At 51.7% G+C, this 27164-nt stretch overlaps 1 protein-coding gene across 2 annotated transcripts; it reads right to left on the reverse strand.

The window, feature by feature from the left end:
* Positions 1-815: 815 nt before the first annotated feature.
* On the reverse strand, positions 816-26635 carry egln2 (egl-9 family hypoxia-inducible factor 2). 2 transcript variants are annotated; one of them, XM_069909946.1, is made up of 6 exons: positions 24967-26635; positions 18216-18296; positions 11544-11663; positions 10249-10385; positions 6498-6565; positions 816-4090 (listed from the first exon to the last, which is right to left on the reverse strand). In XM_069909946.1, the coding sequence occupies exons 1-6, from the start codon at positions 26335-26337 to the stop codon at positions 4059-4061; spliced, it is 1809 nt and encodes a 602-aa protein (XP_069766047.1). In that variant the 5' UTR covers positions 26338-26635; the 3' UTR covers positions 816-4058. The 2 variants fall into 2 exon arrangements, with proteins under 2 accessions (XP_069766047.1, XP_069766048.1); XM_069909947.1 differs by lacking the exon at positions 18216-18296.
* Between the last annotated feature and the right edge of the window lie 529 nt (positions 26636-27164).

The following is a 27164-nucleotide window of genomic DNA, read 5'->3' on the forward strand; positions in this document are numbered from 1 at the left end:
GTCAGTGGGTGCTCCCACTGCCCTCAGTGCTGGGGGCAACCAGTTTGGGAGGTGCCACAAGCGGAAATGGGAATACGGGAAAAATTAGTGGTGTGGGTGCATGGATTAGGTCACAAATCTGTCACGGCCACCTTCAAAGAGCCTTGAGGGGCAAAGTGGCCTCCCCTGAACCACAGCGGAAGCTATCAAGGATGAACAGTTCAGTTTTAATCCACATTTCCTTCACCGATACAATATGGAGAGCTCAGAAAGTGCCGCGCTGAATCCAAGATGCCTTATAGTGTAACACAATAAATTGATCAACAATTCAGATGGTTGCGTTGCCCGCAATAGGAGAAACATGCAAGAAAATCCTCCATATTTTCCAATGCGTCTGGGAAAAACACAAACTTGTTCTGCAAAGAATTGTCCTCAAAATAAAGACCCACTGTAAAAAGAGGTCACAGCCTGCAGATTGAGTTGCACAAATTCAGGTTGAAACTCTCTAGGCAGCCAGCTGTTTAAACCCAGGACCAATCCCCCCCCCCCCCCCCAATCTTCTACCCCATCACCTTTCCCCCTCTCTCTTCTCCCTTGGCCTCCTTTCACAGAGCCAAATTCAATTCTCACCTCTCCTCCTATCCAATTAACACAATTTATCTGTTGGTCTGGACTCCTCCCCCTTCTATTCTTCCCAACCTTTAATTCAGGCACTTTCCTTCCCCCCCCCCCCCCCCCCACAGCTCGAGGAAGGGCTCAGGCCTGAAATGTCAGAAATGCATCTTTATCTCCTATGGACACTGGGAGAGTGGCCAAGTTCGCCCAGCATTTTCCTCTTTTGGCTACAGTGACGGCATCTGCAGACATTCTTATTTGACGCTTTGAGGAGCAAACTAGCCCCTTTCTCACCGTCACCCTGTCCCAGGAATTATCTGGTGTTTGCTGATGTCGACGTGCTGATAAAACCAAGGGAGAGCAGAAAGTCGCCCGTTTCCAGTTGAAGGTAGAACACTCTGATCCCCGGGGATGAGTTGCGTTCAGAGGAAAAGCAGTAGTCTCCCATTTCCCAGCGAAAATGGCCAAAGAGCTTCCTATCCCAGCACCCTGCACAGCCAATGAACTGGGATGCCAGTGGAAAAGGGGCTAAAGGGGGTAGACAGGGTGAAGTTGGATTACTTGTTCCCAATGATGGGGGAGACGAGGACTAGAGGGCAGAGTTTAAGAATATGGGTAGGCCCTTTAGGACGGAGATGAGAAAACATTTTTTGACCCAGAGAAGTGTGAATCTGTGGAATGCTCTGCCACAGAGGGTGGTAGAGGCAGATTCGCTGATTATGTTCAAAAGGGAGTTAGATAAGACTCTAGTGGGCAAAGGAGTTAAGGGGATAAGGCTGGAAAGGGGTACTGATAGTAGTGATCAGCCATGATCTGTAAAATGGCAGTGCTGGCTCGACGGGCCTACTCCAGCTCCTATTGTCCCCTTCCCCACCCTGGTCAATACTCTTTTACAAGCACAGGCACCTCTCAGGTCGCCGTTAAAAGCCAGAAACATAGTTGGCCGAGGCCTCAAGGTTTGGATGGGGTCGTTCGATTAGGTAGCGATCTTTGTTCATTTCAGATCTTCCCTCCCTCTCAGAAAAGCTGCGGACGTATTAAAAGACCTGTCCCCCCCCCCCTTGCCCCCGACCCCTTGCTTTCCGATGGGCAGAAAATGCACGCACTCGAAAATGAACCACCAGATTCAACGACAGTTTCTTCCCTGCTGTTATCAGGTTCTTGAATAGACCTCATTGGTCAATAATGCACTTGCACTGTTTTTCCACTGCAGCCTATACTGATCGAAGCATCATGACACCACTCCCCACACAGTTGTTAGTTATCATCGCAGGAGCTGGTTGTGGGAGCTGACTTGCCTGGATAGAGCGCCAAACAAAGCCTCTTGCTTGTCTGCAGGTACTCACAGCAGCGGACAATTCAATTCAGATTATTTTGTACAATCAGTACTACAAATCCCAAACATACTGGACTTTTGAACGCCAGAGTTTCAACTGTATTAACATTTGACTAACCACCAGTAGCAGTGTTAGGTGCGGAGAGAGCCAAAGCACGGCTCGCAAGCTATACGCGGCTCTTAGCAATACCGTTGTACAGGACGAACCGAAGCTTAAAAAATTCTCACCTCAAAAATCGGAGGCATCCCATATAAAAGTCCGAGCCTTGACGGTGAAGTCTCAACACCGCCCGGCTCCAACGCGATTCAGCGAACGCCCCCGTCAGTTATTAGTGAAGCCTCAGCGCTCCTTGCCGGAGTCCATCCACCTAGCCTACGGCTCTGCAGAGGCTTTAAACAACCCGACGGTGGTTTATTTTAAAATATCCAAAAGAAAATTAAACCTTTAAATGGAAATCTGCTATTAAAATAGTTATTTGCTTTTACCAGTATCCATGATAAGTGGCAGATTTGGATCGTCCTATACAAAGGGTATTACTCAAAGCTATTTTAGGTGGAAATTCTAGGTTCGTCCTATACACAGGCCTTTGTGGTACATAGGCTAAGACAGGAATCGTAGGTGCCACTGCTCATAATAGTGGTTTTAGTGGACATGGCTTAGGATCTTGTGATTGTTATGGCTGTCAAACATCTGAAATTAATCATATGTGGATGTCTGGCCACCTCCCCCTCCCCCCCCCCCCCACACACCCCTGGCCCTATTCTTTGCCACAGTGGTCCATTATAAACACTGATCTTTCAATACCAGGGGCCAAGGTTCGACCAGGATTGTGCCACGTTGCCGTCCCCAAGGACCATGCGTTACTGGAAACCTGCGAGCGGGTGCTGAGAGGCTGGGTCCAAATCCACTCTCAGACGCCGGGAGGGGCCGGATCCCGAGAGAGAACAATGAGGCAAGCTGGTGCCTCCCTGATGTCCGCCACAGGGGTCAGAGGGTTCGAGACTTTTCCGCTGGACCATGTGTTGGAGTCTCCCCACACACCTCCCCCGCCCCTCAACCCGAGGGAGATGTTCTCCAGAAAGAGACGTCAACCTGATCGCCTCCACAAATAGGCACAAGAACCTGACGCCAGGAAGATCCTCCGGTACCCGGACCAACCAATGTCCCGTCAACAAATCGCAGGGTCAGCACATCGCTGGCAGGGGGATCATGCTGGATCCGACTGGTTTCCCGACAGCCGGCCACCAAATCTCAAAATAACAAACAGATTTTTAAAATCTGGTCTCTCCCAAAATTAAATTGTTTTCCCTTCCCTGGAGGGTGGGGGGTGGGGGTGGTAGTGTGATCCAACACGACCATGTGTGATTTATTAAATCTTCAATTCTTGGACATTCTGGACTAGTCTTGGACAGCAGGGAAGCAGCATCCGAGGGGGGCCTTGGCATCCAGGAGCTCGGAGACCAACGTTTGTTGATCACTTCTGCCGTTCTGCAGATTGGTAGTCACCCTCCTGCTGGGCTGTATCTGATGTGGAGAATGACCTCACGTCTTCCCAAATCCCCTACCCTCAGACAAAATCATGGGCTGGTAGTTCTCAGCCTGGTCTTAGGAGTGGGGCGGGGGAGGGGGGTAGAAGAGAGAAAGAGAGAGCGAGCGAGAGAGCGAGTGAGTGTGAGAGAGAGAGACTTGGAGAGAGGGCAAAGGCGAGAGAGAGAGAGAGAGAGAGAGAGAGAGAGAGAGATGGGGTGTGTGTGTTTATCTCTCTGTGCAGGACACCAACACGAGTCCCACCTGTGGACTGAACACAAGGGGGGGGTGAGAGGGGGAAGAAGAGGTCCTCAAGTAGAACCTGAGGTGGGGAGTGGGCCTCTATGAGAATAACCCTGCATGTCAATGCGCCAACTCCCACAATGCATGAGCAAAGGGGTCAAGTTCCCCTCCAGCTGATTCCCTGGGTGGGGGAAGCTGTTCTGCCTCCGAAGAATGGGATTAGGCCTGATCCAGGAACGGTCCCGTCTCGAGAGGCTTCAGGAGGTCCTCGGAGAGATCCATCAGCTGGCGAGGGCAGCGATATGCCCGCACATAGAAAGGGCTGGCCCATCTAGCACTGCTCCACGACGCCCTGGTCTAGTCGAATTTCAAGGCCTTCTGTGCCGAAGCTGTGAAGACAAGGTGAAAGGTGGTGAGACCAGACAGGACAGATTCAACGGCTCTCTTCTCGAGGCAGGACTCCAGGGGACCTGGGTGAAGGAGTCAAGGTGACAGAGCAGTGAGTTGGAGACTCTGGACTTAGGACCTTTTCCTTGCTCAATTTTTAAAAAATTTTTAAATGTAGACGCATTTACATTTAGGAGTACAGCACAGTAACGGGCTCTTTCAGCCCATGAGCCCGAGCTGCCTAATTACAACGCCCCCGGTATGTTTTGAAGGGTGAGAGGAAACTGGAGCTCCTGCAGGGAACCTTCTCAGGTCATGGGGAGAATGTGCAAACTCCTTACAAAATGTGCCAGGTTCGAACCCGGGTCACCGGTGCTATAACTCTGTTACAATAGCCACTATGGTGTTTATTGGAGTCTTTAACCGTATAACAATTACAACGTAGAAATAGGCCCACTTGGCCCTTCTCGCCCATGCCAAACACTTTCTCCCACCTCATCCCACTGACCTGCACTCCACCCGTAATCCTCCATTCCTTTCCCGTCCATATACATATCCAACTTAAATGCTAGTATCGAGCCTGACTCTGCCTGGAAGCTCAAACCACACACACCCCCCCCCCCCCACCCCGCTCTCCGAGTAAAGAAGCCCCTCAATCCCCCAATGTTTCCTCTAAACCTTTGCCCCCAACTCTCAACTCGTGTCTTTGTTTGTATCTCACCCTGTCTTAAAGGAAAAAGCCTCTCCACATCCACTCCCCTAATAATCTTAAATACCTCAATCAAATACCCTCTCCACCTTCTACGCTCCAAAGAATAAAGACCTAACTTACTTAACCTTTCCCTATAACTTAAGGCTCTTTCAGGTGGCCAGAATACCCTGATGTAAATCCACATATTCTACCCCTAAGCGACTCTCGGGGTACCCACCTGAAAGAGCAGGAGGCACACTTGAGGCGCACTTTCTAATCCTCCTCCGGGAGGGATAATTACCAGAGCATTGAAGTACCCCTAGGCACCTGAAAGTGGCCGCTAAGGGGCGGTCTGATGATGTCGCAGTGACGTCGTCAGCCTGAGACGGTTGGCACGAATTTGGAAGCACAGTGTGCAGGCAGGGTATCACAGGTCCTAAACCCTGAGAAAGGCCGAAACCATCATCAGTTTTTCTCTTGCCTGCTCCGGGTCCGCCAGAATCCTGTGCTCCTTCTGCTTCTCCTTCATTACGCTGCAAATGACATCACGTCAGTGGGCGGGAGTGCAGCTACTGTGGACGGGAGCCGGAGTGCACTCTGAGGTGCCTCTACTGTGCAGCTGTCCCTTTCAGGTGGGCAGCGCAGCGCTTTCAGGGCTGTCACCTGAACGACGATTCCAAAGCTCTGCGTACGCATTCTTGGCAGAGAATGCACCTGAAAGCAGCTACAGACCCTGTAACCCCGGCAACATCCTAATAAATCTTCTCTGCACTCTCTCCAATTTGTTGATATCTTTCCTATACTTTGGTGACCAATACTCTTCGTTTGGCCTCACAAATGCCTTGTACAATTCTAATGTGACATCCCAGCTCCTACACTCAATGCTCTGATTTATAAAGGCCCGCACCCTGTAAGCTTTCCTCACCACCCTGTCAGGGAAAGCGTACATTATTCCTCAATCCCTCTGCTCTACTGCACTCTTCATTCACCATCTATGTCCTCCTCCCTGCTCCCTTCAGGCTCCCTCCACGCAGAAGCCTGAAGACCAGCATCTTAGGTTCAGGAACAGTATCTTTCCAACAATTAACAGGCTCTTGAACCACCCCTTGTTCCACTGATCAAGGACTGTTCCAACTCGACAAAAGGACTGAGGCTAAGTGGCTATTTTTGCTCCAGGAGAGTTATGGACAATTATTAGATTTTTTTTCATTTATTGCCTCTTTTTGAATTAATTATAGATGTAGAATTTCAGTGCAGATGCACATTACACAATGTGTATGACAATAAACTCATTTTGGGTGTCACGGGTAACGTGGCGGTCAGCACAATGCTATTACTGAGCCAGTGATCCGGTGCTGTCTGTAAGGGGTCTGTATGTCCACCTCATGTCTCTGAGGGCTTTCAGTAAATCCTCCGGCTTCCTTCCACCCTTCACAGGGAAGGGCAGTAGATTAATTAGTCACCCAAGGGCATTTGAGCGGCATGAGCTCTTAGGCTGGAAGGGCCTACTGCCATGCTATCTGCCCCCTTCTCACATACGTAACGGTACACATTCTGATTGGAAAGGTGGAGACTCTGAATCTGAGTCACGGATGGGGACAGAGAAAGGGCTGGAATGAGGGTTGACAGCACTGAGTGTCAGCATTGACGGGGAGATGAGCTGGTGGGTGTGCAGGTCTGGAGAGCAAATTTCACCAGGACCACAGTGAAGGACGTACCCCTCTTGAAACGCTCTTTGGCTTCGATGCGCTCCTTGCCGTCAAAATACCAGACAGTAATGGCGTACCTGAGAAGGGAAGGGGACAACGTAGTCAGCCAAGCCATTCTCCTGTGCCCCTGTAAAACCTAGATTGTTGGACGTCATCCCACATGGCACGGAGTAGGGGAAAGGCATGAAGTGCTATCTTCCTCCCCCGAGGTTGTGGCCTGTGCCTTTCCAGAGGGATTGGGTTAGCTATACAACATTGAAAAGATATTTGGACAGATCTATGGGCAGGATGGACAAGGAGCAAATGGGAGGAGCCTAGTGGTTCAGCACAACTAGACGGGCCGAATGGCCTGCTTCCCCGTTGCACTTTGATTCTAGAGTGCCAACTTGTCTGGCATGGATGCATTGGGCCGAAGTGCCTGTTCCATGCTGCCCTGACCCTATGGTCAGGGCGTGTAGGCGCCCTCCCAAGGGCCAGTACAAGTGCCTCCATGGGAAGATGCTGGGTCCAATTCCCACTTCAGAAGGTCGACATCAACTTGTGATGCCAGGATAATTTTGAGGGAAGGGCGAAGGGGGGAGAAAGAGAGATAAGGGAGAGGGGGAGGAAGGAGCACAAGCTAACAGGCAAAAGGCAGATACAGGTGGGAGGGTAAAGGGGGAAAGCATCGAGGTGATGGAGAGGGTGGAGCGCCAAGGGCAGGGAAGGAGGGGAGCAGAAGGAAAGAAGATGGAGGGATAGGGAGATTTTGATGATGACAGGGCAAACAGCCTCCTTCTTCAGTATCACAAGCTTCGACAGTAAATAAAAACCTCCCTCAGAACAACATAAAACCAGCCCATTCAGCCCATCGTACCTATGCCAACACTCAGCAGAGAAATCCCATCTGTTCTCATTTCCCCACAGCTTATTTACTCACTGTGCCCTTTCCCCTTTGGGACATTAGCCGTTACCGAAGGGGGGGGGGGCGGGGGCTTACAGTGGCCACCTGACCGAGCAGCACTTTTTTTTGGGGGGAGGGGAACCGACACTCCAAGAACATGCAAACTCCATGTGGGCAGCACTGGAGGGATCCTGAGAATTCTCCAGTCAGATGGAAGTAGGGTCCACAATCCTGATAGGACCCAAAAATCTTTCCTCTGTTTGCCCTGAGGTGCCAGAGAAAGAGAAGGCGGGCATGCTATTGCAGGGGGGTCAGAGACAAGGTACTCAACCACAGAACACTGCAGCACAGAAACAGCCTCTCTCGTCTGCTGTGAACCATATTTTTGCCTTGTTCCACTGACCTGCACCTAGTCCAGAGCCGTCCAAGCATCTCCCATCCAAGTACCTGTCCAAATTCCTCTTAAATGTTAAAAGTGAGCTCGCATTCACCATTTCAACTCGTTCCTCCACTTTCTATGTGAAGAAGTTCCCCCTTTCACTCTTAACCCATGTCTTCTGGTTGGTATCTCACACACCCTCACCTGAAAAAGCCTAACGAACCGATATCCCGGTCTGCGCCCAGTCTCTTGGACGTAGTGGAGCACTGGAGAAAATTTGGGAGAGAGGAAGCGACATGGGGATGGAGAGTTGCTGGTGCTCAGTGATCTGTCGTTAACCTTGGACTTCCTTCAGAGACACTGAGGGTCCATGGATCCCATCACCTCGCCTGATGCCGCCACCTCCTGCACCCCCGTAACCGCGCCATCGGCACCTTCACGAATTCCGAGCCCGCAGAGACCCTCTGCTTCCTCAAAGCCCTCAGACTTCGGGGGTAGGCCCCACGACTGCCTCAGGCACCAGACTCACGGGTCCCCTCATTAAACTTGCACGGGACCTTTATGCAGGATGGCCAGGCAGTAGGACCCATCGGAGCAGCTCTGTCTCCACTCCCTCCCCGCACCATCAGCTATAGCAGTGCAGACGAGCACTAGTTAAAAACACACGAAATTGCTGGAGGAAACTCAGCTGGTCTCTCAACGTCCATGGGTGGTAGAGATATATCACAGACTTTCAGGCCTGACCTCATGTCCAGACCAACAGACAAAAGGTGTTAACTGGCTGTGATAAAGAAGAGAGGTGAGAACTGATTTTGGCTTCGTGAAAAGAGGCAGAGGGAAAAGGGAAGCAGGAGAGAGCCGAGAGAGCGACACACACACACACAGACCTAGGGGAAAGACAACAGGGGGAAGATGATGTGGGGGGAAACATTTAACAGAAACTGGAGAATTTGATGTTAATGCCATCCAGTTGGAAGGTACCTACATGGAAGCTATGGTGTTCCTCCAATTTGCCATTGTTCTCAGTCTGGCAGTGCACGATACCATGGATAGACATGTCAGCGAGAGAATGGGGACGGGGAATTGAAATGGGCGGTCACTGGGAGATCCCGGCTACTGTGAGATCCCGGCTACTGTGGCGGACAGAGCCGAGGTGCTCAATGAAGTCTGCGTCCGCTCTCTCCGATGTAAAGGAGCACTGGTGAAATTTGGGAAGGGAGGAACAGGCTCAGTGGGGGGGGGGGGAAAGAACTGCTGGCACAGGCAAACAACGTCAGGAGAATGGCAATTCTCCATCACTGCCCTGGGATTTTCTTCCATCCCCTGTGTTCCCAGAGGAAAGTGGCTACACAGTATATTGAGTCAGGATGTGGGAATACTGTCTCCAGCCTGCCTGTGTCCGGTTGTAAGCCACAGATTGCAGGAAAATGCCTTCTCCCATAGAGCATTACAGCACAGAAACAGGCCCCTTTGACCCTTCTAGTCTGTGCCGAACTATATTTTTTGCCTATTGCCATACTACACCCAGTCCATAGCCCTCCAAACCCCTCCCATCCATGTACCTATCCAAATTCTTCTTAAATGTTAAAAATGAGCCCTCATTCAGCTGAAAGCTCGTTCCACACCTCCGCTGCTCTCTGTTTGTAGAAGTTCCTCCTTGTGTTCCCCCAAAATTTATAAACGTTAACTAAACTAAGAGCAGCACGGTTGACGTAGTGGTCAGCGCGATGCCTTTACAGTGCCAGCGATCGGGACCGGACCTGGGTTTGAATCCCGCGCTGTCTATCAGTCATTTGTGCGTTCTCCCCGTGTCTGCATGGGTTTCCCCGCACCCCCCCCCCCCCCCCCCCCCCGGGACTCTGGTTTCCAGGTCTAAATTGGGCAGCATGGACTGGAAGGGCGAATTGGCATGTTACAGTGCTGTACATCTAAATGGTTAGAAAATAAATATTGACCACCTTGGCTCTGACCACCGCAATATCCAAGGGCCACCCATTTCAATTTCCCGCACCATTCCCTTGCTGACTTGTCTGTCCATGGTCTCGTGCACCGCCAGACTGAAACCACCTGCAAATTGGAGAAAAAAACCCTAATCTTCCATCTGGGCACCCTCCAACTGGATGGCGTTAACATTGAATTCTCTGGTTTCTGTTTCCCACCTCCCCCTGTTCTTCCCTGTCACCTTATGCCAGCACTCTCTCTCTCCCTCTCTTCTCTTTTCCCTCTGTCTCCTCTTAGTATATCCAATCCACACCTTTTGTTGGTCTGGACCCTTCCCCCATCCAGGAGCCCCAGGAGGTAGTGACTGCTTGGATCCGCCCCGCCTCGTAATGATTTTGAGGGGTCGATAGTCCAGCCTGATTTGGTCCGGTACTGAAACACGAGTGATGGTTGATAGGATTGGCTGGGGTCCTGCGTGGGTTGAGCATGCGGCCACCACACCTCCGCCTCGGGTCCAAACCAAGTAGGACCCCGCCCAGTCCCCCATTACTACTCACCTGGTGGCAAACGCAGGCTTCACCTCATGAGGATTTCTACGGTCAGACCAGAAAATCAATAACCTGTCGAACAAGGGCTCAATATTCGCAACTTCAGATCGATTCTCCGGAAATATCTGCAAAAGTCCGCCATGAACCTAGGAAAACACAAGACCATAAGACAATGGAGCAGGAAATGACTCATACAGCCCATCGAGTCTGGCCCTGCCATTTAATCACAAGCTGATCCATTTTCCCACTGCCCAGCCATCTCCCCACAACCTTTGATGTCCTGGCTGATCAAGAACATATCAATCTCTGCTTTAAATGCACCAAATGACCCGGCCTCAGTAACTGTCCGTGGCAACAAACTCCACAGATTCACCGCCCACTAGCTGAAGAAATTCCTCCGCGTCTCTGTTCTAAGCGGACGGCCTTCAATCCAGAAGTTGTGTCCCCTAGTCCCAGACCAGTGGTTTTCATACTTTTTCTTTCCACTCACATCCCACTTTAAGTAATCTCTATGCAATAGGTGCTCTGTGATTAGTAAGGGATTGCTTAAGGTGGGTGGAAAGAAAAAGTATGAAAGCCACTGTTTTAATCGTACCTAATTGACTTGTTATGTACACAGTTTCAAAACTCCAAAGGAAATGGACCAATGACAATTTTTCTCAAGCAAAATATTTCAATAACAGTTGGGTCTAGAGCAGTGATTCTCAACCTTCCCTTCCCACCCACATCCCACCTTAAACGATGCCTTACTAGTCACAGAGCACCGGTGGCCAAGGGATTACTTAAAGTGGGATGAAGTGGAAAGAAGAAAGTTGAGAACCACTGGGCTACACTCACCCTCCTTACAACGAAGCCATCTCCACTCTCACCCTCCCCTCACCCACCTATCATCTCTCGCCTTCGCCACCCCCCCCCTTCTTGTTCGGACGCTTGCTGGGGTTCTCTCATACCTCGATGAAGGGCTCAAGCCCGAAACGTTGGTCCTGTATCTTTCCCTCTGCCACATAAAGGACACTGTTTGACCTGCTAAGCTTCTCCACCATTTTCTGCTTTTGCTTCATCCGCGGTTCCTACAGATTTTTGTGAGATATTCCCCCCCCCCCCCCATTATAACTCCCTCTCCCCAACATGGCTCCTCCTGCCCGCTGGCCCCCCCGTCTCATCCCTCACCCCCCCGACCCTCGCGTCGGCCATCTCCCCTCACCGTGCTCAGTCCTGGCGTGGATGCGGTCTGACACATGGCACCCCCCCCCCCACCCCCGCTTCCTGCCTGCTCCTCCCACTGCCACGGGACTGCTACTTACGCTGACATCCCAGTCCCTGTTCAGGTAGTAAATGCAGGTGACGCACCGACCGTCTCCGTTGGGATTGTCGATGTGTCGGACGTAGCCGGTTCCGCGGCCAGGATAACAAGCCACCATGGCCTGCGGGTAGAAAGCAGAGGGTTAATCACCAGAACCTTCCCCCCCTCCCCAATTTACACTCCACTGCTTCAAGTTAACAGGTAACAAACTAAAATATCCATCTTCCCTCCTCCAACAGAAGCTTGAATGCATGCATCACCGGATTCCCTGCTGCTCTCGGACTATTGAACAATCAACACTACCCATGGCCTTGTGTACTGAGATCATCCATAAATTGGAGGAACAATCTTTCGTCTGGTCACCCTCCAACATTGACGTCGACTTCTCGGTTAAAAACGCGGCCAAACCCCTTCCCCATCCGCACTTCTCCTTTCCTCCAATTCTTTCTTTCCCTCCAATTCTCTTTCCCTTTCTCCTTTCCTCCAGCTCTGCATTCACAGAGACACCCCCACCCCCCCCCAATGTACTCTCACCTTTCGCCCATGGGTCTGGACTCCTCCCCCTGCCCTTTCGTTCCTTCTCCCAGCCTTTTAATTCAGATGCCTGCCTGCTTTTCACTCAAACCTTGAAGAAAGGCTCAGGCCTGAAACATTGGTTATACATCTTTAACTCCCATGGGGAGAGGGGAGAAGAAGAGGCAGGTGCGAGAAAGAGACGGGTGGGGGAGGAGAGACGGGTGGGGGAGGAGAGACGGGTGGGGGAGGAGAGACGGGTGGGGGAGGAGAGACGGGTGGGGGAGGAGAGACGGGTGGGGGAGGAGAGACGGGTGGGGGAGGAGAGACGGGTGGGGGAGGAGAGACGGGTGGGGGAGGAGAGACGGGTGGGGGAGGAGAGACGGGTGGGGGAGGAGAGACGGGTGGGGGAGGAGAGACGGGTGGGGGAGGAGAGACGGGTGGGGGAGGAGAGACGGGTGGGGGAGGAGAGACGGGTGGGGGAGGAGAGACGGGTGGGGGAGGAGAGACGGGTGGGGGAGGAGAGACGGGTGGGGGAGGAGAGACGGGTGGGGGAGGAGAGACGGGTGGGGGAGGAGAGACGGGTGGGGGAGGAGAGACGGGTGGGGGAGGAGAGACGGGTGGGGGAGGAGAGACGGGTGGGGGAGGAGAGACGGGTGGGGGAGGAGAGACGGGTGGGGGAGGAGAGACGGGTGGGGGAGGAGAGACGGGTGGGGGAGGAGAGACGGGTGGGGGAGGAGAGACGGGTGGGGGGAGACACGGGTGGGGGGAGACACGGGTGGGGGGAGACACGGGTGGGGGAAGAGGGAGATTCTGCAAATCCAGCCGGATATCTACAATAACTCCCACGGCTCGCTCCTTCCGGCTGTGTCACTGAGCTCAGGATACACTCACCGTCAGGCAAAGGAAGAAGGAAAGAGGTCACTGGCCGCTGGTTAACAAGAAATACTGAGCTGGGGGCAAAGGTCAGAGAGCAGGAAGGGCTGTGTGGTTAGGAAGGGGCACTGAATTGCGTAAGCTTCTCTCACACTCTCTCCCCAACTCTGCCTCTCTCTCCCTCAACTCTGCCTCTCTCTCCCTCAACTCTCACTCTCCGCCCACCAACTCTCACCCAACTGTCCCCAAAACAGCCACCTCACCCCCCTCCCAAATCCCCCCTCACTCTATCTACCCCTTCTCACCTCTCTATCCCCCCCTCCAAACTCCCCCCTCTCCCTCCCCCAACTCCCCCTATGCTCCTCCCTCCATCTCCCCCCTCCAAATCCCCCTTTCTCCCTTGTAATTCCTCCCTCTTTCCTTCTCCCCAACTCCCCCCTCTTCCTGCAACTCTCCTTTATGCCCCTCTGTCCCATCCTCTCACTCAACACCCCACCTCCCACAAATCTCTCTCCCTCTGTCCTCTGTGTCATTGGGTACATAAAAGATGGAATCCTGTCAGCTCCATACCCTTAAAGGGGAAGAGAGGGAGAGAGAGAGAGAGAGAGAGAGAGAGAGAGAGAGAGAGAGAGAGATGGGGGAAAGGTAGGGAAGGGGAGTTGGGAAGGAGAGAGTGGGGGGGGAGTTAGGAAGGAGAGAATGGGGGGAGTTGGGAAGGAGAGAATGGGGGGGAGTTGGGAAGGAGAGAGTAGGGGGGGAGGGGGAGGAGAGAGTGGGGGGGAGGGGGAGGAGAGAGTGGGGGGAGGGGAAGGAGAGAGTGGGGAGGAGTTGGGAAGGAGAGAGTGGGGAGGAGTTGGGAAGGAGAGAGTGGGGGGGAGTTGGGAAGGAGAGAGTGGGGGGGAGTTGGGAAGGAGAGAATGGGAGGAGTTGGGAAGGAGAGAGTGGGGGGAGTTGGGAAGGAGAGAGTGGGGGGAGTTGGGAAGGAGAGAATGGGAGGAGTTGGGAAGGAGAGAGTGGGGGGAGTTGGGAAGGAGAGAGTGGGGGGAGTTGGGAAGGAGAGAGTGGGGGGAGTTGGGAAGGAGAGAGTGGGGGGGAGTTGGGAAGGAGAGAGTGGGGGGGAGTTGGGAAGGAGAGAGTGGGGGGAGTTGGGAAGGAGAGAGTGGGGGGGAGTTGGGAAGGAGAGAGTGGGGGGGAATTGGGAAGGAGAGAGTGGGGGGAGTTGGGAAGGAGAGAGTGGGGGGGAGTTGGGAAGGAGAGAGTGGGGAGAGTTGGGAAGGAGAGAGAGGGGGAGTTGGGGAGGGAGAGGGTGTCATTAGGGAGGGAGAGAAAGAGGGGAGATGGGGAGGGAGAGAGAGAGAGGGGAATTGGGGAGGGAGAGAGAGAGAGGGGAATTGGGGAGGGAGAGAGGGGGAGTTGGGGAGGGAGAGGGTGTCATTGGGGAGGGAGAGAAAGAGGGGAGTTGGGGAGGGAGAGAGAGAGAGAGGGGAATTGGGGAGGGAGAGAGGGGAGTTGGGGTGGGAGGAAGAGAGAGGGGGTAGTTGGGGGGGGGCAATATAAAAATTGGTGCACATAATCTACAGCTATCCCCTGTGTGACAGGACACACAACACCCTGACCAACAGTTCTCACCTAATGCAAGGTTATCAAGGCAGTTAATTAAATGCAAAAGAAAACGCAGATTCTGAAAATCTGAAATAGAAAGGGTAACTGTGGGAAACACTCAGCAGGTTAGACAGTGTCCAGGGAGAGCGAATCTGCTGACACGCCAATACCAGCGTTGACTGCTTTCGTAAGTGTGGGTGTCAAAGGTCAGGAGGAGGACGCAGAGAGGAAAAAATGCACCAGCCACGCAGTCTTTAATTTTATGTTCCTCTCACAAACCTGAACCCGCTTCCAGCGCATTAACATCCTTAAATAAGTCACCGATACTGAACACAGATCTGGTTTCATGAAAGCTTTACGTAACTGAAATCCAACCTCCCTACTTTTGCATTCCATCTCCCCTGGCCACAACAACAGGCCGCTTGCTTCACCTAATTACTAGTAGTTGTCGAACTAGTCCTTGGTGAATCAGACAGTGCTACGCCCAAATCTCTCGCCTTCCAGGTTGAAGCCAGCCCTCGTCATTTAGATAACACCCTGTTTCCCACCCCCCCAGCCCCCACCTCTCTCAAATGGACAGCTTCAACTTTTCCCTTATTTTGTTGAAGGCAGAGATTGTTAAGTTCTTGATTAGCTGGGGTATGGAGAGAAAGCCGAAGGGGGGGGGTGCCGAGTGGGTCAGCTCACGATTGAATGGCAGGCCAGACTCGACGGGCTGAATGGCCCATTTCTGTTCCTGGGCCTTATGGGCGTGCTCCCTCCACCCTCTCAGTGAACCTACACCTATCCCCCTCTGATGCCCCTGTGAGAGATAATAGAATTTAGGAAGTAAAGCTAGTATGAATGAAATAAGGAATACTAGACTAGACTAAAGGAAGTAAGTGCTGAGTAGGGATGAATTCCGATAAGTGTGAGGAAGGGTTACGCAAGTACAATAGAAGAAAGGTCTTATAGTAATAGAAAGAATTAGCAAGTTCTGCATATATAGAATTAGTAAGTCCTGGGGGTTGAGATGTGTGAATAAGGACAAAGGCAGATTCATGAATAAGGACAATGACATGATGGGACCCAGACAGGATACCCCATGGTCTTTCAAGTTTACAGAAACTGCACATAGGCAGACAGAATTACCAAATGCCAAACCAATCCAGGAGGCAGAAGAATGTTAAGGGGGGGAGGCTACCTCTACACTGAAATGAACTGTATAAAAGTTGGGTGAGCCCCTGTGTGTGTGTATTCCCAAGGGTAAGGGGAAGCACCCAACTTTGCATTGTTGTACAATAAATGTTCTTTGTTCTCAATTTTTGTCTCGAGTGAAATCTGTGAAGGCACTTCGGTTTCTCACAAATGGGGGCTCGTCTGGGATCGCACTCCCTCCACTGACAGAGTGCCCGACGGCGAGGGTAGGTGCACCCCGGCTGATTCAGCTGGACTCCCGGACAACGGGTGACTGGTCAGTGGACGAAGCGAGTGATATCCGAGAAGAGGCATTGAGAACAAACGACGGGAGGACGTTAAGGAAGCGCGCTAGTAATAGCTACTGGATCCCGGTAAGAGGAATTTATTTACCTGCTAGTATGGGAGGAAGGGAAATAGTCCTAAGGAAGGACGGGAAGATCAGATACTTAAACATAGTCCGTTAGGATTAATGTTATCTGAATGGGGTGCGGGGAAAACCCGTGGGAAGGATAAGCAGACCATGGTCAGGTATTGTTGTCAGGAATGGGTTAAGAATTCGATAAAAGGGAGTTCGGTATATTGGCCAAAGTTCGGATCCGACGAGGACTGGATGTGTCAGGCATTGAACATCTGGCTCTACCAAAATCAAGGAAACAATACCGGGAGTAGGGAATATGCAGCCTATTGGCTCAGTGAATCGTTTAATCAGATGATATTGGACGAGAAGAAAGATACAAATAAGGATGAAGAACCTTCTGCCCCCGAAGTAAAGGGATGGGATGTGTTACATTCCCTTCCTCCACCTTATGTTCCCCCTGTGCCAGCTCCCATCCCCTCCCTCTCCCCTACGCTTTACCCTTCTTCACCTTCCCCTCCCCCTCCACAGTTACAGAAAGGAGAAAGTAGGACTGGTATGAGGACTCGCTCAGAGTGCAAAATTACCGCCTCAATTGACACGAGAGAGAGGAGACTTTGATTACGAGGGTCATTCAGAACAGTGTGAGAACCTTCGGGAGGAAAGGGCAGGACTCTTTGATTTGTCTCCCAAAGGGCAGGAACTTAACCATCATAGAGGAGATAAGCCAGAAACTAATTGGATGAGACCTTTACGAGAGGTTCCCTTGGGAGAGGATGCAGGGGGTCTCGGATTCATAAATGTGCCTCTGACCAGTACGGAGGTGCGCAATTTTAAGAAGGAAATGACCTCTCTGACAGAAGACCCTCAGGGATGTGCAGAACAATTAGATCAATTTTTGGGACCTAATAACCTGGGATGAATTAATGTCTATATTTAAGACTCTATTTACTTTGGATGAGCGTGGAATGATCCGCCAGGCAGGGATCAGAGTCTGGATATTTACTAGTTCCCCAAGCTGGAGTTTGCCTGTTGGGACGGGATTTACAGGACCAATTGGCTGTCGGTACCAGACCACAGGGATCAGGTATCGGGGTTCAATTTTATGTTCTAACAGAGGAGGATCGGGAACTAATAAATCCTAGAGTATGGGATTAAATGCTTACCCTTAGCTTTAATTAGGACTCGCACAGCTCCTCGTAAGGACCTTGGTGTCTCACCATATGAAATGATGTTTGGTCTTCCTGACATGGGATTCCACATCGATACCCCTACCCCTGAGGCTAATGACCAGTACATATCTAAATATTTACAGGTACTTTCTACTTTCTGTATGACTTAAGACAGAAGGGTTTATTAGCTCAAAACCCACCCTTGGACTATCCTATTCATTCTGTTAAACCTGGTGATTGGGTATATGTAAAAGCGTGGCAAGACCATAAACTAAAACCGATATGGGACGGCCCTTATTGTGTACTTCTGATTACAGACACTGCAGCGCGAACAAAAGAAAAGGGGTGGACTCACATACAACGCATTAAACAAGCTAATCCACGGACTAAAGACGTTGATAATACACCCTCCACCTGGCGTGCAGTCTCGCATCCTTCTGGTCTGAAAGTTACGCTACGCCGGGAAAAAGTGCTGTAATGTTATTTTTATTATTTGCTGTATTGTTTTTCTGCTGGTTCCCAATTTTTGGGAAACCACCCAATTGTACACAATGTATTAAGTCTTCCTGGTGGGGGTATAGGGCAGGGGGAGGAGGAGCACAGGCCCACAGGCAGGAGGTAATAGGTGGAGAAGGGAGGGCGCACCAATTTTGCATCCCGTCCTGCGCTGACATGTCTGTCCATGGCCCCCTTGCACTGTCAAACCAAGGCCACCCATAAAATGGAGCACCACCTCATATTGAGTCTGCACCCTCTCCAACCCGGACGGCATTAACATAGACCTCTCCGGTTTCTGCCAGCCCACTCTCTCCATTTCCCGTGACAGAGCCACCCCCAACCCCTGTTTGCCGGTGGGGCCCTCTCTCCTTTATTATCTCCTGGCCAGTGGGACTGTGCTCCCCCCCCCCCACCATTTTGTTTGGGCGCCTACCGAACCTTGATGAAGGGCTCAAGCCCCGAAACGTCGGTTACGTACCTTTGCTACATCAAGGACACGGTTTGACCTGCTGAGTTTCTCCAGCGTCGTGTTTTTGCAAGAAACCCAATGACGTCTGCCCTGTTTCAAGTTAATCTTTCATCAGGTCAGTGCCTTAACTCTCAAACCACAAGCTTTGATTCTCCACAATAAACACTGATGCAATGTCTTATCAAAGTCTTTTGAAAATTGACACATTGGAGACAGTCAGGAGACCACAGACACTAGCCCAGTAGTTTACAAGCATTTTTTTTCCCACTAACATTCCACCTTAAGTACTCACTATGCCAGAGGTGCTCTGTAAGGGATTGCTTAAGGCGATGTAGGAGTTGAATGAAAATGGAAACCACTATTTTAATTGGCAAAACATTTCAGTGACAATTGGGTTTGGAGCAGTGATTCTCAACCTTCCCTTCCTTACCACACACCCATCCCTTACTCAACACAGAGCACTGATGGCATAAGGAATACTTTCAAGTGGGAAGTGAGTGGAAAGGAAAAGGTCGAGAACCACTGTGCTAAAATCTGGAGCAACCGACAACACGCTGAACTCAGCGGGTCAAGCAGCACGAGTGGGCTATGTGGTCAGCGCAACGCCAAATATGGCGTCAGCGATCCGGGTTCGAATCCAGCGCTGCCTGCAAGGAGTTTGCACGCTCGCCCCGTGACCTATGTGGGTTTCCTCCCACCTTCTAAGCACAACCCGGGTTGGAAGAAACAGTGAAACCCCTGGCATCCGGCATTAATGTGAACTGGTAGATGCCAGATAAGTGACTTTTCCGGTTGCTTGAGATTGCGTGATTGGTGAACTAAGGCGAGGAGTGCCAATTTTGAACACGTATTTTTTTTACCTATTTGTGTTCCACGATTTCCTTTCTTTTTTGCTGGTTGCTTGAGGCTGTTTGAATTTTGGATAAAAAGGGTTTTACTGCAATGGGTGGGCCTGAAGGGCCTGTCACCGTGCCGTATGCCTGTCCAAATCTAAATGAGGTTGAAGGACTGAGCCCCTCATCGAGACCTGCATGTGTGCGGGAGGGTGAGGGGAACAGCCGGTCAGAACGAAGACAGGGTGGGAGGGAATGGGAGGGGTGCAGGATGATGGACAGACGGAGGTCATTGATTGGCAGGCAACAGGAGGAGAGGCAACAGAAGACAAGGGGAGGGGGCCAGGCAAGTCGCAGTGAGTGGAGTTGGAGTCAGTTTTGGGGGAGTGGGGGGAGGGTGATAAGTGCTCCAATCTGAAACATTCAGATGGTGACAATGGAATCTATTAGAGCAGAGGTGACGGCCAATTGGGAAAGTGTTGACCACCCTTCCTGTTACACTGCCTTTCTCCTTTCTGTACCCTCTACCTCAGTGAAGGGATCCGACCCGAAATGCCAGCCATTCCTTTCTCCATCCTCAAAGAACCTCCAGCAGATTGACGTTATATAATTTTAAAATACAAAATATATTTTTAGAGCAAAATCCCCATTATCTGGCATTCAATAATCTGGAAACTCAACCGGCAAAAAGTACCCGTGGAAATAAATGAAGTTACCGATAAATACATCTGGGTGGATGGACCCCACAGGGGAGCGCTGAGACCTTGTTGGACGCGCCCCTCAATGCCCATGCATTCCTTTCACTGTGCGTGGAGGTGAGCTGGGTCGTCAGTGTGAGCCAGGTCATGCCGAGGGGCCTGACCGGGACGCTGGCGTGGAGGTGAGCCAGGTCGCGCTGAGGGGCCTGACCGGGACACCAGGATGAAGAGCCAGTCAATGCCACTGGGGGTGACTCTCCCTTAAGTGTCTCCCTATCCCTGCCTAGTAAGAGCCTTTAGAACGTCAAAAATAGGAGCAGGAATCAGCTATTTGGCCCGTCGAACCTGCTCCGCCATTCAATGTGATCATGGCTGATCATGGCATTGACTCAAACTCCACCTCCCTGCCTTTTTCCCATATCCCTTAATTCCTTTTTTATGTAAAAATCCATCTGATTGAACCTTAAATATGTTGAACGAAGTCACCTCAACTGCTTCCCTGGGCAGAGAATCCCACAGATTCACGACTCTGGGAAAAACAGTTTTTCCTCATCTCCGCCTTAAATCTACTCCCCTGAATCTTGAGGCAGTGTCCCCTAGTTCTGGTCTCACCTACCAGTGAAAACAATTAACTCTCCCTTTCATAATTTTATATGTTCCTCATTCTTTTGAATCCAAGTGAGTTTTTAGGTGATTTACTCTCTCGTCGTCGGCCAACCCCCTCATCTCCGGGATCAACCTGGTGAACCTCCTCTACACTGCCTCCAAGGCCAGTACATCCTTCCTCAAGTCTGGAGACCCAGAACTGCACGCAGTATTCCAGGTGCGGCTTTGTATAGTTGCAGCATGACCTCCCTGCTCTTGAATTCAATTCCTCTAGCGATGAAGGCCAACATTCCATTTGCCTTCTTAATAACCTGCTGTATCTACAACACAACTTTTTGCGATTCAAGTACAAGCCCTCCCAAGTCTTTCTGCACTACAGCTAGTTTTTCACTATTTAAATAATAATCTGCTCTTCTATTTACCTACCAAAGTGGATGACCTCGCATTTACTAATGTTGTCCTCCATCTGCCAGACCTTTGCCCACTCACCTAACTTAACTATGTCCTTCTGCAGCCTCTCCACATCCTCCTTACAACTTGCTTTTCCACTCAATTCAGTATCGTCCGCAAACTTGACTACACTACACCCTGCCCCCTCTTCCAAATCATCGATGTAAACGGTGAACAGCTGTGGGCCCCCCCCCCCACTTCCTACTGCCTGCCAATCAGAAAAACACCCATTTATCCCGACTCTCTGCCTTCTATTAGTTTACCAGTCCTCATATTTCCCCCGAATCCATTCATCAGTATCTTATTGATAAGTCTCTTGTGCAGCACCTTATCAAATGCCTTCTGGAAATCCAAATAGACAACATCAACCTGTTCCCCTCTGTCTACCGCACCCATTATATCCTCAAAGAACACCAGCAAGTTTGTCAAACAAGACCTGCCCTTTCTGAATCCCTGCTGGGTCAGCCTGACGGAACCCCTTCGCTCTAAATGTCTCGCTATTTCATCCTTAATGACAGCTTCAAGCATTTTTAATAGCATTAGGTCTGTAAGGAAGGTTTATTTGTAAATTTGGAGAGAGGGTTAATTATGATGGTGGCACTGTTCCAGCGCCAGTGACTGGGGTTTGAATTTAAATTTTGTAAATAAACTGATTAAAGAGAAATAATTCAAGACCACAAATTAATTTTCATTTTACCTGGTCTTTTTTTTTGTCTTTTGAACTGTTTATTCTTAATCCAGGTGTATTAGTTATGTATTTTTAAGAGTGTGTCTCAGTCAAACGGAAAATGCACATATCCGGCATCCGCAATTCCCCTCGGTGCCGGGTACTGGGGATTTTACTGTATTATGTATTTCAGCAGAGCAGCCCACGTTTAGCACAACGCCATTACAGCGCCAGCGACCTGGATTCGAATCCCACCTCATCTGTAAGGAGTTGGTACATTCTGTGTCTGCATGGGTTTTCCCCCAGGGTGGGGGGGGGCTCCGGTTTTCAACACGTAACGGGGGAGGGTTGTAAGTCAACTGGACGGCACGGGCTCATGGGCCAAAAGGTCCTGCTGGGTGTCTAAATTAAAAATGTGAAAAGCAGGTCAAGCAAGCCTTGCCTTCCACCAAACCGTGTTCTTTGCCTAGTTACTATTGGTTATTCCAAAAGCATCTTACGTCAACATCTTTATTAAGAGCCTAATGTTTCTGTGAGGAAGTAATAAGCCTGTGGTTCCTGGATTTTCACCATTTCCCGCTTCACTGCAGGGTAAAGATTTGTACTTCAAGCAAGCACCTCTGACATCCCAAGACACCTTGTAACATCAATGGAGAGAAGCAACTCCCATTAGTGGAAGCAGAATTGACCTACTGGGCGGTCGATGCAAGGGTGGGAGCAAGGGAAATATTCCCTGTATGCAGAGATGGGGTGATGTTCTGGAGGGGAAAATGGTAACAGAATCAATCAAGGTCAGTAAAAGGGGTCTGCCGGAGTACAAAGCGTAGGGGCAAAAAAAAGGTATATGGATCTGATGGGCTGAAAAGCCTTGCCCCGTGCTGTAATTTTCCAGCATCTTGTTTTAATGCAGTCACGATTAAACTGTAGGAATGCAGCAGGCTACTCAGTCTGTGGTTAAAGTTAAACAGCGCTGGAGAAACTCAGCAGGTCAAACGTGTAGCAAAGATACATAATGAACGTTTCAGGTTTGAGCCCTTCATCAAGGCATGAGAAAATGTCAGCAGGGGTCTGAACAAAAGAGAAGGGCGGGGGAGGTGTGGTGGCAAAGGCTGGAGGTGGTAGGGAGGGGGACAGCGGCGATCAAGGGGAGGAGGGATGGCAGAGATCTGGAAAGAGGGAAGAGGAGAGCGGGCTGGCAGAAACCTGAAAAGTCGACATTAACGCCATCTGGCCCAGACGGGGAAAAAAAAAATCAGGCGTTGTTCCACCAATCTGCAGGTGGTCTTGGTGGGGCAAGGCAGGAGGCTGTGGACGAGCACGGGAGTGAGGGAGCGTGAAATGGCTGGCCGTTGGGAGGTCTCTGTCACTGGTGACGATGGAGGGAAGGCGCTCAGCGCACAATCTGCGCCCAGTCTCCCCGACGAGGAGAAGGCCACAAAGGGAGCACAGGATGCAGTACCCTGGGGATACAGAAGTGAAGTGTTGCTACTTGGGCCCCTGGACCGTAGTGAGGGAGAAGGTGCCATTTTTTAAAAGATAATTTAATTTAGACACACAAGCCCTTCGCGCCCAATTATACCTACATCTTGAAGGGGGGGGGAGGAAACCGGAGCCCCTGGAGGAAACCCACGCAGACACGGGACGAACGTACAGACTGTTTACGGACAGTGCAGGATTTGAGTAATATGAGTTGTGCCGACCGTGACGCCGCGTCATTAGCAGGCTCAGTTTGCGTCGGGACGTCCTTTGAGGGAACTAGGTTTTCCTTGGGATGGCTGAGGAGATTCTTGCGTTTTTCTAAACTGGGCAATGTACAACACACACTGGTGAGGTCAAATTTGGAGCACTGTGTGCAGTTTTGGTCACCTAACTACAGGAAAGGTTTCAATAACAGGGCAGAGAAGATTGACTAGGATGTTGCCCGGACTTCAGGAACTGAGTTACAGAGAAAGGTTAAACAGGTTAGGACTTTATTCCCTGGACCGTAGAAGAATGAGGGGAGATTTGACAGAGCTGTTTAAAATTATAAGGGGGGATCGACAGAGTAAATAAAGATCTGCTTTTTCCGCTGAGGGTAGGTGAGATACAAACCAAAGGGCATTGGTTAAAGGGGATAGGGAAAAGGTTTTGGGGAAAACTTCTTCACACAGGGAGCGGTGGGAGAGTGGAACGAGCTGAAGTGGTGAATGCAGGCTCAATTTTAACATTTAAGAATTTGGACGGGAGAGGTATGGAGGGCAGTGGGACTCGGTGGAAAAATAGTTCGGCACAGATTAGAAAGGCCAAAGGGCCTGCGTCCATGCTGTAATGTTGTATGGTTTTATATTTCATATCCCTGTCCTTGAGAGGGTAAACAGGAACTAATCCAGGGACACATCTGGCAGTGAGGCACTCCCTCAGTACATCACTGGCAAGGGAGCCATGGGGCAGTGTCGGGGGGGCTTGCTGAATCAGGCAAGGGGAGCTGGCAGGTAAACACGAACTTTGCGAGTCGAGCAGTATCGGTGGGAGAAAAGGATGGTCAGAATCTTGAGGCCAACCCCTTTACAAAGGCTGCGGAGGTGGAGCAGAGAAGTCAGTGCAAAGGCCGGGGCGGGGGGGGGGGGGGGGGGGAAGGGAAGGAAGAGGATGAGGGTAGGTAGGTGAGGGGAATCTGCCTGTCAGGGGAATGGGAGACCAGAGTGGAAGGAAGAGGGTGCAGGTGTGAGCAAGAGACAGAGGTAGAAACAGAGACAGACTTGGGGGAGGGGGTGGAGGAGAAAGAGAGAGAGCTACACACACAGACTCTTGGAGAGAGAAAGACAGACAGAGCTGGAGAGAGAGAAAGATGGGTGGGGGGAAGAGAGAGAGACGGCATGACAGACTGAGAGAGAGACACCGGGGGGGGGGGAAGAGACACCGGGGGGGGGGGGGAAGAGACACCGGGGGGGGGGGGGAAGAGACACCGGGGGGAAGATAGAAGGGGAGGGTGAGTAAGGGTTGAAGTGAGGGCGGTAAGAGAGAATAATCATATTCCCATTTTTTTTGTACCTCCCTGTTCCTCCACAACTGACACCCGTCGCCACCCATCCTGTTTACAAAATGATGGGTACAGGTAGATTAAATGCAAGCAGGCTTTTTCCCCACTGAGGGGAGGTGCGATACAGAGTACGTGGGTTAAGGGGGAAAGGGACTTCATGCAGAGAGCAGTGAGTGTGTGGAATCATCTGCCAGATGAATGGAGGCTCAGTTTCACCAATAAAGATGTATGATCTGCTGAAGGACAATGGGACCACATCAGTGGTTCTCAACCTTACTTCCACACCCACTCACATACCACTTACTGCTCTGTGGTTAGTAAGGGATTCGTTAAGGTGGTATTCGAGGAGGGGATAAAAGGTTGAGAACACCTGGATTAAGCAGAGATAGTTTGGCATAAAGTAGACGGGCCAAAGAGCCTGTTTCCAGTCTGTGGTCGTTACCCACACCCAGGGAAGGCAAGAGGGAGGGAAAGGCTGGTGCCTCACCTTTGTCCTCCCGTTGATTCTGTAGTTGCCCAGCCTGCCGGCGCTGTGAATGATCAGCTCGTCAATCCTGCTCATCAGCTCCCCGATGCTGGTGCAGTTGGGCTCGCTCCCCTCCACCCAGGCGATCTTATCCCCCCGGATGTTGGTGGTGGGGACGGTGAGGGGGCTCACCACTTTGCCGTCCATCAGTGTCCCGTTCCGGTGGAGAGCCAGCACCTCCATCAGGATCTTGCCGCCCAACACTCCACCAAGGAAGTTATCCTTGACGCAGATGCCATAGCAGTTCATGCAGGGCACGATGTACTTGCTGACCAGTTCCTGAGTTTGCAGCCTCAGTTGTGACCCCTGGACTGTCCCTCTGCCACCTTCCAGAGGGGAAATTTGTCCTTCCTCTCCTCTCCTCCTCTTGTAGGGGGCCATGCCATTCAGCAGCCTGGAGCTCCCTTCGCTGTTGCCGTTCTCCAGCCTCTTCCTCTTGGAGCACTGGCCACTGGCACCAGCCACTCCCTGCCAAGTGCCAGGCACTGGACAAGAGTCCTCTCCATTTTCCAAGCCCCTTTTCTGGCCTGGGACCTGCTGACTGGAGGAGAGTGCTCTGAGGAGCGGGTCTAGGGAGAGCTGGAGATCGCCAGGGTGGTAGCAGTCCGAGTAATCCCCCCTCAGATCTCTGCCACCAGTACCAGGCACTTTACCCACTGTAACCAACTGGGTTCCCGCCGACAATACATCCAACTGGATTCCTGGGCACAATGTATCCAACTGGATTGTCTCTGACAACGTATCCAACTGGATTCCTGGGCACAATGTATCCAACTGAGTTCTCTCTGACAATGTATCGAACTGGATTCCCGGGCACAATGTTTCCACCTGGGTTTCTGCTGACAATGTATCCAATTGGATTCCTTGGCACACTGTACCTGACTGTGTTCCTGCCGACACGGCATCCAGTTGGGCTCCCAGGCACACTGTAACTGACCGGCTTCCCGCCGACAATGTATCCAACTCGGTTCCCGGACACGCTGTTATCGACTGGGCTCCCGCCGACAATGTATCCAACTGCGTTCCCGCCGGCGATGTATCCAACTGCGTTCCCGCCGGCGATGTATCCAACTGCGTTCCCGGGCACACTGCAAGTAACCGGGTGGACACATCGTCTCCGCTCGCCCTGCCATGCCTAGCCGGAGACAGAAGCCGGCCAAGCGGGCTGCAGCCCGCCACCGGCTCGCTGCCCAAGCCCCGCAGCCCCATGTGGACGCGTGGCGGGGCTGCTGCAGCCCACGGGCCGGGACGCTGCACCGGCGGCCGGCTCCAGGCACCGGCGATGCTCCGGCGGCCGTGCGCTGTCAGCCACTCGGCCTGCGGGTCGTCCATCTCCGCTCACGTCCCCTGCCCATGGCTTTGCAACATCCCCGACGCCGCGGTGAAGGTGCATCTCACCCCCCAAAACTTGGCCCGCTCCACCGTCTCATTTCCTCCCTGGAACAGAAGGCGCTGAAACACACAGAGAGAGAGACTAAAGTCTTCTGTGCCGGTTGCAATGGGCTGCGGCTTGGCGGGCGTTGCATTTAGTGCGATGCATACATTCCGGGCTGCATTGCCCGCAGGACGAGCCCAGCCACCCGCCACCTTGTCTCCATGAGCCCGTGTGTCAATTACACGTGCACACCCGCACCACGTGACCCAGTAAACACACCGACCCCCGGGGACCGCAGCGGCGGGCCGGCAGAGGGCGGCAGAGGGCGGACTCTTAAAGGGGCAGCCACTTTCCCGCCAGCCCTTAGCTCTATCAGCGCGCGCACACCCCCCCCCAACTTCGGACCATGCCAGAATGTTTTGGGTCATTCCCCCCACCACCCCCTGCATTAATGTATTCCCACCCGAGAGGAGACTTCAGAGGGTGAGACCCTGTACGTTCATGGCTGCAGAGGTTTGGACCATGATCACACCCCGTCTGGCCTCCAGTGTCATGGAGCATTGACCATTCTTGCACAGTTCAGGCCCTTCAGTCCACAATGTTGTGCTGACCGATATGAACCTGCTCCGCAGTCTAATCCTTCCCTACCTCACCTCTGTCACCCACTGTTTTTCTTCCATCCACGCGCCTGTCTCTTCTTCTTTGGCTTGGCTTCGCGGACGAAGATTTATGGAGGGGGTAAATGTCCGCGTCTGCTGCAGGCTCGTTGGTGGCTGACAAGTCC

The sequence above is a fragment of the Narcine bancroftii genome, chromosome 13 (assembly GCF_036971445.1).
Source record: "Narcine bancroftii isolate sNarBan1 chromosome 13, sNarBan1.hap1, whole genome shotgun sequence".
NCBI lineage: Eukaryota > Metazoa > Chordata > Chondrichthyes > Torpediniformes > Narcinidae > Narcine > Narcine bancroftii.

What these genes read in the sequence shown, in the direction of transcription:
- egln2 (XM_069909946.1), bottom strand. Translation starts at nt 26,337, where the DNA reads ATGGACGACCCGCAGGCCGAGTGGCTGACAGCGCACGGCCGCCGGAGC. An exon ending in AAGCCTGCGTTTGCCACCAG is followed by an intron (nt 6,566 to 10,248) that starts GTGAGTAGTAAT and finishes TTCCCTTCTCAG; the next exon opens with GTACGCCATTACTGTCTGGT. An exon ending in CAAAGAGCGTTTCAAGAGGG is followed by an intron (nt 4,091 to 6,497) that starts GTACGTCCTTCA and finishes TTGTCTTCACAG; the next exon opens with CTTCGGCACAGAAGGCCTTG.